Here is a 12577-nt window from a genome sequence, read left to right on the forward strand (position 1 = left end):
ATGTGAGCTGTCCATGGTCCTGGAAGACTGTCTTTTGTATTAGATGGCAATTTCTTGTTAAGCTAGGTTTTATTTTGCTTTTTCACCTTACAGGTCATGTTGTATTCTCATTATCTCTGTGTTACTCTCCACATGGTAAAAAAAATCAAGATTGTAAAGCCTTTTAAATCCTTTGTTTCCTGCTTCTATGCACCACAGTTTCACCCCCTCAGCCCCAGCCGGTTGTCACCAGCCCCATAGTTTCTACCAGCCTTGTGACTGACCTCGAGGGGCTCACATTGACTGATACTTCTTTAGCTGCTGCTGTAAGTGATGTTTTTGTTGTTGTTGTTGTTGAAAAAATTGTTTAATATTTATGTTCTTTTGTGTAGCATACATGGTTCTTGCCCACATTTTTATCCTCGCAATGAACCTATGAGGTTGATTAGGCAAAGAGAAGTATAAGAAGTGTCTGGTGCCCCCTTTATCAGTTCTCAGCAGAAAAAAAAGCTCTTACTTCTGATCATCTGGTAATTGGAGATAAGAGCTTTTCCTTGCCAGGATTTGGGTGGGGCCTCAGAAAGAAGCTGCAAAATGAAAACTGCTTAATTCTGAGACTTCTTGCAGAGTCGTGTCCCTGGAGGAGACAGGGAGAGTCTTGGTGTTTGAAGTGCTTTTCAAAAATGGTGCTGAAAAATGTAGTCCTAGTTGCAGATGAGAAGATAGTATGGATTGATCTTGCTTGCTTCTGAGTATGCTTAATATCAGTAAGAATCACATGTGGCCCCACCTATAAATAAATATAATAATTTTTTTATTTTTATCCTGCTTTTTGCCAAGCAGTCAAAGTGCCGTACAACAGGCTAAAATATATCCATATATACATAGTACCCCCCCTTAAAACAGGATTAAACGGTATAAGACTAAAACTAACATTTTAAAATCCAAACAATAACCACGAGCACAGTTCGATAAATGGGGAAGTCTTTTTCTTAGCCAAGTATTTTATTCTGGGAAGGCCTGCCAGAAGAGATCCGTCTTAATGACTTTTTTGAAGCTCTCTAGATTGGTAATTTGGGCAGATCTTGTCCGGCAGCAATTCCATAAATTGGGAGCAGCTGCAGAAAATGTCCTCTGGGAGGTTGCCATCAATGTGATCTTTAAGGGCTGTAGTAAATTCCTCCCAGAGGACCTGAGCGTACAGGGAGGATTATATGGAAGCAGGCAATCCCTTAGATAGGTTGGGCCCAAGCCATGTAGGGCTTTAAAGGTGTTAACCAACACCTTGCATTGTGCCTGGAAACTAATAGGCAGCCAGTGGAGTGACTTCAATATTGGTGTTATATGGTCACTCCTTGTTGTTCCTGTGACCAACTTGGCTGCCATATTCTGTACCAGTTGACTAGGCACAAGGGTAGCCCCATGTAGAGCGCATTGCAAAAATCAAGTCTTGAGGTTACCAGTGCATGTATGTACTACAGTTTCGAGGTCACCCCTTTCCAGGAAAGGGTGCAGCTGTGTATCAGCTGAAGCTGATAACAGGCACTCTTGACCGTTGCATTCACCTGATTCCTCATCTGAAGCAACAGGTGAAGAAGCACCCCCAGTCTGGAAACACAGTCCTTCGAGTGTGAGCCCCTCTAGGACTGGAGGTTGCAGCCCAATACCTGGTTTGGGGGCCCCTACCGTAAGTACTTCTGTTTTGTCTGGATTCAACTTGAGCTTGTTTTCCCTCATCCAATCCATTACTGCCTGAAGACACTGGTTGAGGGGAGAAACGCCATCTGTCATTGTCACTATATAGCTCAATGCTTGTGCACAAGCTTTATGTAAAAAGGGTTACAGCTTCATTCGCTCATTCGCTGCCATGTCCAGAGAGGGCTGAGAAAAACTCCTGTTTTAGACTCTAAAGAGCTGCTGTCACTCACTGTAGATCAGGAGTGCCCAACTGTGGTCTTCTAGATATTTTTGGACTGCTAGATATTTGTGGATCTCATAGTCCATCAACGTTGATTCTCATAGCTAAGGCTAATAGAAGTTGCAGCCAAAAACTTCTGAAGGGCCTCAGTTGCCCACCTGTGCTGCAGTTAATACTGAACTAGATGGACCAATGTGGTGCACTTGATGACCTTTATTAAGATCAAGCAAAATGTCATTAAAGAGTGTGCTAGCTTTTAATGTCTGTAATCTGATACCTGTAGCATTTAAAACTAACTTATTCATTGTGAAGTCGAAGGCTTTCATGGCCAACATCCATGGTTTTTTGTGGGTTTTTCGGGCTCTGTGGCCATGTTCTAGAAGAGTTTCTTCCTGGCGTTTCGCCAGCATCTGTGGCTGGCATCTCCTCCCAGTTTTTCCCCTTCCTCTTCCCCATTATCATCTCAAACTCCAGTTTTGCCTGACTGACCCATCATCTTGTTGCTACTGTTTCCCTCTTCTTTCTCCTTCTTTTTTTGCAGATGATCAGTCCTGTCTTTGGGACTGTGAAGACATATGAGCTATTGCATCGCATGACTGGGGAAGGGCTCTCAGTTGAGTATTACTTTAGCCGGCAACCATTTCCTCCTGACTCCCGTATGGTGGCTGTGCAGATCCAGATCTCCAACAACACAGCTGCCGAGGTGAAAAACATCCGCGTTAATGAGCCCAAGCTGCTTTCAGGCATGCGAGTTCAGGAGTTCAAAGAGATCGGTAGGGCTTATATGTTCCTGTTTGTGTGTTTGGGGTTCAGGACACTGAAATCCTTTATTTTATTCATATATTCATGGCTCTCATTCATCCCACACTCATCCTCACAACAAACCTGTGAGGTAGGCTAGTGTGATTGAGCAAGTTGTATTTTATGCCTCATTGAGGCATAAAACAGATGGCCATCCAGCCTCTGCTTGAAGACCTCCAAGGAAGGAGACTCCACTACACTCCGAGGGAGTTTGAGACTTATTTGGGTAGTTCAAGTAGGAAATGCTACTTATTGTATGTATTCATGTATAAATCTAGAAATTTTGGTCAAAAAATTGACCCAAAAAACCTGAGTTGACTTATCCATGGGTCAACATAAGTACTGTATCTTAATGCTTATTTAAAAGAAGGAACCATCCCCTAGTGAAAAGCAAGAGTATAATTTGTCTTGGAAGCACTGGCCCTCTCTACTCTCTCATCCATCCAGCCTTAAGACTAAGCACAAAGTCTGCTGGAATTTTGTAAGTTTTTGACATTGTTTTGCTTTCCTTCATCCTTTAGATCCTTTGCTCTATGCTCCTAAGTTTTACCCTCAACTTATCCATGGCTCATAGCAAAATCCATAATTTTGGCCCTAAATCTTGCCCTCGACTTATACATGAGGTCAACTTCTGGTCGATTATATATGTTAGCTGAGTCCAATTGAATGCTTCAAGTGCATCTCTTGTCTCATGGCAGTGGGTAGAAGTACCATCATTGGCTTGGGGAAAGAATCATGGCAGTTCAGGACTGGCACCACTGTTATTTTATGGTAACTAGTGAGTCATTTGGAACATAATGTTCAATACTGTCTAGAGAGCTGGAAGAGGCATTTTCCACCCTATCCCAACATGCTTTCCCATCTGCTAGTGGGTGACCTTGGACAAGTCACATGTTCACACAATACAAACCTCTTCTGAACAAATCTTGCCAGGAAAACCCCATGATAGAGTCACCTTAGGGTCACCATAAATGGGAAATGATTTGATGGCACACAACAACAGCAACAACAGCAACAACAAAGTGCAAGGTGTAAAGGGGGTGGGGGATGGCAGTGGCAAAGTTACTTCTACATCTGAAGGCCTTTTCTCCTGTGCTTACAGAGACCCTACCACCTGGTGAAATGGTCAGTGTAGTTATGGGCATAGACTTTTGTGACTCCACCCAGGCAGCCAGCTTCCAGTTGTGGTAAGTTCCTAACACACACACTTTGTGCAAAAGAGGAGAGCTCTGGCAATGGACTATGAAGTGGGCCAGGGAGGCAGACTCCAAATTTGAACCTCCTAATTTGAACAAGCATTTTGTGACTAAGGCTACATCTGCACTGCAGAAATATTCTAGTCTGAGACCATTTTAACTGCCGTGGGATAGTTTTTTGCGACGCCAGAGCTTTCTGTCTGAAAAGGATAAATAGCTCACAAAACTACAAATCCCAGAATTCCATAGCATTGAGCCACAGCAGTTAAAGTGGTGTCAAATGGGATTATTTCTATAGTGTGGGTGCAGCCTAAGTAGCAATGTGGAAAGACTATAATGGGTGTATGTGCATTTTTATTGTTGTTGTTATTGTTTAAATTGTATTACTTTGTTTTAAAATATCAATGTTTTTATAGGATAGCTTGTTTAATTATGTTTTCACTTTCTTACTACTAGTTTTTAATTCACATATCTTGTTTAAACTCATGTGTGAGTTGCTTTTGCTCCCATTCTGGAGACTGTTGGGATATAAAGAAATCCCCAGAGGGCCTCAAGGGCCCCTGGATCTTTTGTGGTTGCCCATTCCTGCTCTAAATAAGCAGGCACATAAAAGAAAGGTGTGAGGAAACATTATGAAGGAAAAGAAATGCCAAATTTAAATCTTGGCAAATTAGAGAAGGCCTGGATATTATGGATAAACTCAGTGAGGTCATAGATATACGTTTTAATGGGAGTTAAAAAGTGGTGTTGAAGGAATACAGAAGACATAAGAAAAGCCTAGAGAGTCCAGAACAAAGGCTGATCTAGTTCAGCATTCTGTTCACACAATGTCCAATAATTTCCCCCAGGAAGCTCACAAGTAGGGCATCAGTACACCTTTCTTCTTGGTCTACCTAGCAATTGGTATTCAAAGCGGGTAAACAGCCATGTTGACTAGTAGCCATTGACAAACCCCATCCTCCCTGAATCAGCCGGTTTTATAACTGTTCATATTGGCAGCCATTGCAGCATGCGCGCACGCGTGTGTGTGAGTGTGTGTGTGTGAGTGTGTGTGTGGTCTTTATGAGGAAGCATTCCCTTTATCTGCTCAAAATCTCCTGCATTCATCTTGGGAAAGAGTATAAAAAAATAAATATAAAAAGAGAAGCAAGAGAACAAAATGCAAGTGTTTGAAAAGTAAGATATTTTAAATTATCATGATACAAGGAAGGAAGTCAGTGCAAAGGGGAGAGTGTGTTTACACCCAAGAAAGATAAAAATAAGCTGCGTAGTGTAGAAACCATATACTTGGTCCTAGAAACCATCCCATTCCCCTGGGCTCAGTGAATTCTTGCTAAAGCTAAAGCTGCACTTTTGCTGGGGGCTGTGCTGGTCCAAGACTTTGTGCTGCCTGAATCAGAGCAGCAAATGGTGTCCCACTCAAGCCAAGCCACATAGTTTCTATAGCCACCCCATTTTAGCTTGGCACCTGTGTCAGAAAATCTCACAAACCGTCTGGCAGTGTGTCTAGCAGTAGGACTCACTCTGGCAAGGGGTTTGTATGTCTGTTGCCTACTTTAGATGGTCTTCTTTCTTCCTCCAGCACACATACGCGACAGTTCTACGTGTCGATCCAGCCCCCTGTGGGGGAACTCATGGCTCCTGTGTTCATGAGTGAGAATGAGTTCAAGAAGGAGCAAGGTAAGTGTTTGGGTGGGGGAAGTGTTTGCTTTTCTCCTGCCCTGTAGCTGTATGTGGGAGGCAGGCAAAATTAGATAGCAGACTCAAGGCTTGGGAATTTCACAGCACTTTTCCTGCATTGCTACAGGCAGGGTCCCACATTGCCCTAGAAGAGAAGCAAAGATGTATTAGAGAGAGTAGAACCATCCTGTTCTATTGGTACTCCCTGCCCAAAACTCCAGTGAGGGTTGCCACAGTTTCTGGATATTAAAACTGCTAGAAGAGCCAGCATGGTGTAGCAGTTTGAGTATTCAGCTAGGACACTGGGAGACCAGGGTTTGATTCCCCGCCTGGCCATGAAAACCTGGGTGAAGTTGGGCAAGTCACACTTAGCCACAGAGGAAGACAAGGGCAAAACCTTTTCTGGGAGATTCTGGGAGTTGTAGTATTATAGCGCACTGATTCTTCCAAAACAAGCTACCATACCAGTTAATAACATGAAGCAATAATAATTATGCCTTTTCCCTGTTTATCTTGAAGAGACCAGATTGAATCCCTGCCCCACTGAGATTACGTCTTATTCGCCTGACAATAAGCCACCCAAAAGATCATGAGACATCTGATTAAATATATATAGCAGACCTATGCACTTTTGTGGTGCTGGGGATCACATTGACATTCCCCAAACTGAACAGGGAATGGAAACTCCCAGTGCAGCAGCACAGCAAATTGCACCTCCTTTTGCTTTAAAATAAGGTGCATGGGGAGCATGACACTTACTTTAAATCCAAATCATGCTTTTGGGAGACTTCCAGGAGTGTGATTTGAAGGCACAAGTTCACCACGTCCTTTGTTTTAAGGAGAAAGGGAGGTTGCTGGTGGAACTTTAAATACAGTAGTAGAGGATAAGAGGGGCTTAAAAATGAGCAGAGGGGCCCCATAAGACTAGATCCAGGCCCTGCAGCTGTTCTGCAAGGGCAGCCTGCCTCTTTGTGTAGGCCTTTCATCCGTCCATGTTGGTCAAATAACATTTGCCCCATTCCTTCATTTTCCCATTAATTTTGCATCTGGGTGTCTCCTCTTTCTGGTCAGTGAAATCAACAGTGAAAGAGACCCTTCCCACAAGGAGGACATTCCTCAAAACCCACCTTGTATCCCCCTTGAGCTGGCCATGGCTGTGGGGAAAGCACTCCTGGGCTGTGCCAGCAGCTGATGCTAACCATGTGTTTTGTTCTTCTCCGCTGCCTTGTGCATTTTTGCTTCTTCTTTTTTTCCCTTTAGAGCAACTGTTAAAGATGGGTGTGGGTAAGTGCCAGCACAGGTAGCTGTTTCCTGCGGATGCTGCAGCTGTCTGCTCTTTCTAGCCGTAGTGCTAGCGCTGCTTCCACTGGGTGGTGTCTCTCCTCTTCTAGCCATAGTAATAGCACTGCTTCTACCTGGGGATCCTTCTCCCTCACTTTGGCCACCAAGCCACGAGCACTGCTTTCAACTGCAGGCACACACCTCCCCTCTCTTTGCTCCTTCTCCTCTTCCCTTCTCTTCTTCCTGGGATTGGTGCTGCTTCCTTTATGGACAACCCTGTTTTGTCCTGCTGCTCTTTTGATCCTTACCCTCTTTTACCCCCTGCTCTCCTTATTAATGGACAACAAAAATGTAATAATAGGCCAAGAAAATACAAATCTTACTAGGTCTGGGAAATGTGTGGCTCTCCAAGTAGCTTGTTGACAGTGGCATCATTAGGGGGTGCAGAGGGTGCGGACCAGAAAAGGTGACACCGAAGATCACATCACTGTTCCTCAAACATCTGGGCAGAAATAGGCTGTGGCATTTACCTGTATCCTTTTTAAAAACTGAAGGGATGGTGTGAGTGTGGTTAGGCTCAGTAGGAGGAGAAAGGAGAGGCCCCAGATTTTTTTAAAAACAAAGAAAATTTCAAATTAAAATTTTTATTTTAGTTTTAAAAAATAATTTTTAAAAATTCTTTAATAACATCACATTTTAACAAATTTTCACTTAAACCAAATGAAGCTAAGTATATGTAAACATGTTTATCCTTTGAGTATGATATCAATTAATTTTGCTAGTTTATGTCACAACTATTGCCATTACATTCAGTGATATATGGGAATTATGATTTATAAGTAAATTCCTACAAAAACATTACCAAGGATTCTGTATGGTGTGGTATGGGAGGAGGTCAATGAAGGTGTGTGTGTGTGTGTGTGTGTGTGTGTGTGTGTGTGATATCCTGAGTTACCACACCAGGTGACACCAACCCTAGTGATGCCACTGCTTATTGACTTTATCTTCCATCAGTCCCAGCTAGCAAAGCCACTGATGAGAGACAACTAGAGCTATAGTCCAACTTTTGTTGGGTCACACATTTTGCATCCCTGTAATAGAGAACCATTTGGCAGCAGAATTGCTAGGTTGCTTTCCTAATCTATTGCTTTAGGAAATACCATACAAATTACCCCCAAGCAACTAGAACAGAAAACAATTTGTAAATGTGAAATGATTGGTAAAGCTGTCTTGTTCCTGTTACTTGATGCAATCAATGTACCACAAAATACTTTAACAGGTTAGTAATTTGGCAAACCTGTACCAAAAACTCATGAAGCTAGCAGTTTGTTTATTTTTTTAAGGCTTCTAGCCTTTGAAAAGGTCCTACACACCATCAGATTTTGAAGAAGGTGCCATCAGATATTAGGTATTGGCTGGACATTTAATGCTCTAAAACAATATGTTAATAATGAATTATATATGTTTTAATTCATACGTTCTAGTATAACAGCCCAAAGGGTGTCAGGTGCCAAATATCTGCAGGTTTTAGGGTTTTTTTCTTTTATAAACAACCTTGGGACAAGAAGGTATCCACCAGCCTTGTCTCTTACGCTTTATTGCTTTGAATTGAGAATTTCTGTTCTCAGATGGTTCTGGCAGCCCTTTGATAGAATAAGATTTAACTTAAGCCATTGTGCTTGTTTATTGTCAGGCATGAGAATGTGTGTAGAAAAATGTTTCTTACACTGTATAAGGCAATAGAGTTATCATAGAAAGGGAATTTGCAAAAGATGGCATGCAGAACTATTTTAGTTGTAGCAGCAAGTGTGTATCAAATGTAATTAGAATGATGGGAAATGGTTAGTTCTCTAGATGTTTTCGACCTCAGCTCCTAGAAGCCTCACCCAGTGTGTACTTTGATCTTGTGGTCCAAATTTAACCATCCACAACATCTGGAGAGCTAAATGTTCTCCACTCCAGTTTTATTGGAAAGTGAAGGCTTGTGGTAAGAAATTGGAAAAGGACATTGATGCTTCTGCCTTCTTTCTTTCTGACAGCCCACTAAGTCTTTTGCCTACCTCCACAGCAGAGTTGCATGTACTTTGCATGTTGCTCCTGTGCTGCAGGAGAAACCACCAGTTTTCCTGGGGTGGGATAGGGTGAGAAGTGAATGTTTCCCTGAGCCCTCTTTTAACTTTTCCTCCTCTTTTGACTGTGGCAGAGCACCTGGTATCCCTTGGGCTGCTTCTTGAACACTGCATGGTTCAGTGAGGCAGCCTTTTGACATGTGAATCCCTCGCATCCAAGCATCACCCCCTCTAACACACTAAGCTTTACCGTTTCTGCAAGAAAGGGGCTTGTTAGATTTTTAACCCCATTTGAGACACAGTTAGGTAGAAATATACTTGTGTGGGATGATCGTAGGCATGTTTTTTTTTAAAAAAATCACAACTTATGAAAGTCCACTTCTTTTTTAATATTTCAAGATACTGAAATATACACCTCTGCACATATTTCACTTTAGTCAGAAACTATTGCTTATACAAAGGTTCTTATGATACCTATGAGTCCTATCTCTTCCCTTCAGAGAATTCTAATCAGTGTCTTTTGCTTAATAAATTAGAATTGAGGACCTGTTTAAGATTCCATATGTAATATGACAGGGGTCAAATTAGAATTAACCTGTTCTCTCTGTGGCTAATGGAGCCCTTTAATCCCTTTGGGAGATCATTGCACATGCCCAGTAAAACAAATTGACATAAAATGTGTTGTGATATTCACAGTAAAGCATGACCCCAAGAAAGTTCCTGCATGGCAGGGGTTGGACTTGATGGCCCTTATGGTCTCTTCCAACTCTATGATTTTATGAAGTTTAGATACTAAATTTAGATAGCCAGTAGAATCAACTTGCAAATCTTTTCCTGGAATGCCCTACTAAAGGCTGAAGTTCTGGCATTATATGCTTGATTGCTCATCCATGTTTTGAAAAAAAATGTCCTGCATGGAAAAATTTAGCATGCTGGAGAGGCCAATCTTTCCTTCTCCTGCTTTGTTTCTAAATGTGGGGAGCCATTTTCCTCCCATTTTTTCCTGTAACAAGTATTCCTTTATGCCATCCACCCACACACTTCCACTCTGCAGCTTCAGGTGGCTCAGGCCAAGTTGCATCGGTTCTGTGTTGGAAATCAAATCCCAGAGATAGGCCCAGCACATACCTCTGAGAAAGGCTGAACTGGACAGGGCCTGTTTTCCTGCAGAGGGACACCACAGCAGCCAAACTGCATGGTGTCCCTCCGCCCCAAAAAGAACCTGGAAAAATTGGGTTCTTTTTGTGTTGACACGCGGATGTCATGAGTGTGCCATTGGTTCACTTGTGACGTAAGCGACATGCAGCAATGTCTATATGCTGCACGTCGCTTATGTCAAGATGGCGGCCACCATGTGGACGGCAGGGTGCTGTTAGGCCGCTGCATGCTGCACGCTCCGGAACCCTAGTATCAGCAAGCCGCTTTTGGCCCGTCTGTCTCGAGCCATAGACTTTTAAATTAAACCTGGTTCCAATTATAATTAAGCAAAAGCTGCCGAAGCAGAGAGTGATAAACTTAGTCCAGTTCAAAAGTGTGTTTGTGTCCTGTGAGTTAAAGCCAGTCTTTTTTCTTTGGCTAGCACATACAACTACATACAACAGTAAGGAACAAGGCAAATACTGCCACCACAATGCCTCTGTACATGGTGGCTATGCTGCCCCATCATACAGTTTTATGGCAGGTGTAGTGTAGTGGTTTGAGCTTTGAACTGTGACTCTGGAGACCAGGGTTTGAATCTCTGCTCAGCCATGGAAACCCATTGGTTTACCATGGGTAAGTAACATGCTCTCAGCCTGAAAGGGAGGCAAAGACAACGCCTCCCACCCACCCAGTCTGAACAAAGCTTTGCAAGAAAACCCTGTGATAGGTTCACCTTAGGGTTGCCATAAGTAGGAAACATTTTGAAGATAAACAACAACAACTTAATGTAATTAAAATGGCAGGCATGTTTGTTTCAAATGGTTTCAGATTGCTAATTGTTTCACCCTGCTAATATTATAAAACTAAAACAAAATTAAACCTATAAAACCATTTTAATACCATATTCATGCACATGCAGATAAGTCAGGCACAAATACAGCAGGATCCCCAAGTGGAGAAGTTATCTGCTGGACTCATTCACCATCTGCTGATTATGAATCCTTGGAGCTGAAACTGCATTAGCCTTCAGAGCTGCTGCCTTTCCCCTTAATCAGAGAGTGTAGGGAAAGATTTCCCCAGAGAATCTGCAAAGATGGGAAACCTTCAGATCTAAATAATCTGGTGTCTTAATACAGACCCAGAAAATTCCTGCTTTTTACATAAGGACCAAAAGTGGAAGCTGATGAAAAGCTGTAGCTCCCCTCCCGTTCTGGGGAGTTGGCATCGTAGACTGCAGAGGAACTGACATTTCCTCGCCTTCATTCTTTTCCCCTTATCTTTTTTTAAACAAGAATTGGTCACTGCCCAGATGACTACTGATATCTTTCTCCTTCTATCCTCCAGGAAAGTTAACAGGGATGAGTGAGATCACAGAGAAGCTGACTTTACCAGACAAATGCCAGAGTGACCATGTGATTGTGCAACAAGTCACAGCTGCAGCAAATGTTAGTCGTGTGCCCTGTGGTTCAGACAAGGAATACCGGTGAGGAGATGGATGCACCACGACTTCTGTAGTCTCTGCTTCTCCTAATCCCACCTTTCCTTTCATGGGTCACAGCCAGTGCACATATTGATATCCCACTAGTGTGGTACTGTCTGTGTTCTAAGAGGTTTCTGCATGGACCAAAACGCCTGTCTTTCCCCAAGCCTCACATTGTTCAATTCAGACAACAGGCCAAAAACCCCAGGGCCAAGATCAGGCCCAATCCTGCCAGACCGGACATGGATCTGATAGATCCAGTCCAGTTCTGGGGTAAACTACCCCAGGTTAATTTGACCCTTGGTTTGCCATGGAGATTCCGGGAAACTTTGTGACAAACTCCAGCTATTTATATGGCACCCCTCACTCTTTACCTTGACATGCAACTGCTGGTACTGAAAAATTCCCCATCAACTTGTCTAATGTGGAAACAGGGCACCTGGCAGGCTGCTCACATCTGTGTGCTAATCACCACATCAGAATAACATTGCAGCATGTGGAATCACATCTTTTGTTTTTGTTGGGCTGTTTCCTTTGGACAGGTTTGCTGCAAAGACAGTTAGCAGTGGAAGCCTCATCCTCATCACGCTGGAGAAGAAGACAGGCAACGTGGCACATCTGACCATCAACAGCGAGAAAATGTTGATTGGCACCATGTTGGTGAAGGACATTATCCATTCCTTAACACAGTGACGAGATAGTTTCCCTGCCTGTCATCTCACCCATTTCAGACACCCAACCCTCTTCCCTTCATGCCTCAGACACCTGTCTGTCTGTCTCTAAATAAAGTGCAGTTTGAGGTTGACAGAGGGGGCTAATATGAAAACATTCCCAGTAGCAAATGAGGTGCAGCCTTCAAACATGGATAAAAGACATTAGGTTAGCATCAAATTGGAGATATCTTAAGGTGCTGAAGGTTCCTGTGACTTTGACATCCTTGGTGTCCAGTGGTCTCCCTTCCTCTAGCTTTTTGTTCTGTGGATCTATTTATTATGGACAAAATGGTTCAATAAAGAAATCTTCCTTCAATTGA

The 12577-nt window shown here is 42.9% G+C and overlaps 1 protein-coding gene across 4 annotated transcripts in view; it reads left to right on the plus strand.

Annotated features, from left to right (window-relative positions):
- The window catches only part of AP3B2 (adaptor related protein complex 3 subunit beta 2), a 52991-nt gene extending 40414 nt beyond the window's left edge, over window positions 1-12577 (plus strand). For all 4 annotated transcript variants that reach the window (XM_042476654.1, XM_042476655.1, XM_042476652.1 and 1 more), the window contains 6 exons: window positions 199-305; window positions 2439-2670; window positions 3801-3885; window positions 5477-5574; window positions 11409-11547; window positions 12087-12577. In XM_042476654.1, the coding sequence (XP_042332588.1) occupies window positions 199-305; window positions 2439-2670; window positions 3801-3885; window positions 5477-5574; window positions 11409-11547; window positions 12087-12237 (812 nt within the window). In that variant the 3' untranslated portion in view covers window positions 12238-12577. The remainder of the gene's footprint in view (window positions 1-198; window positions 306-2438; window positions 2671-3800; window positions 3886-5476; window positions 5575-11408; window positions 11548-12086) is intronic.

Source organism: Sceloporus undulatus, chromosome 6 (genome assembly GCF_019175285.1).
Source record: "Sceloporus undulatus isolate JIND9_A2432 ecotype Alabama chromosome 6, SceUnd_v1.1, whole genome shotgun sequence".
NCBI lineage: Eukaryota > Metazoa > Chordata > Lepidosauria > Squamata > Phrynosomatidae > Sceloporus > Sceloporus undulatus.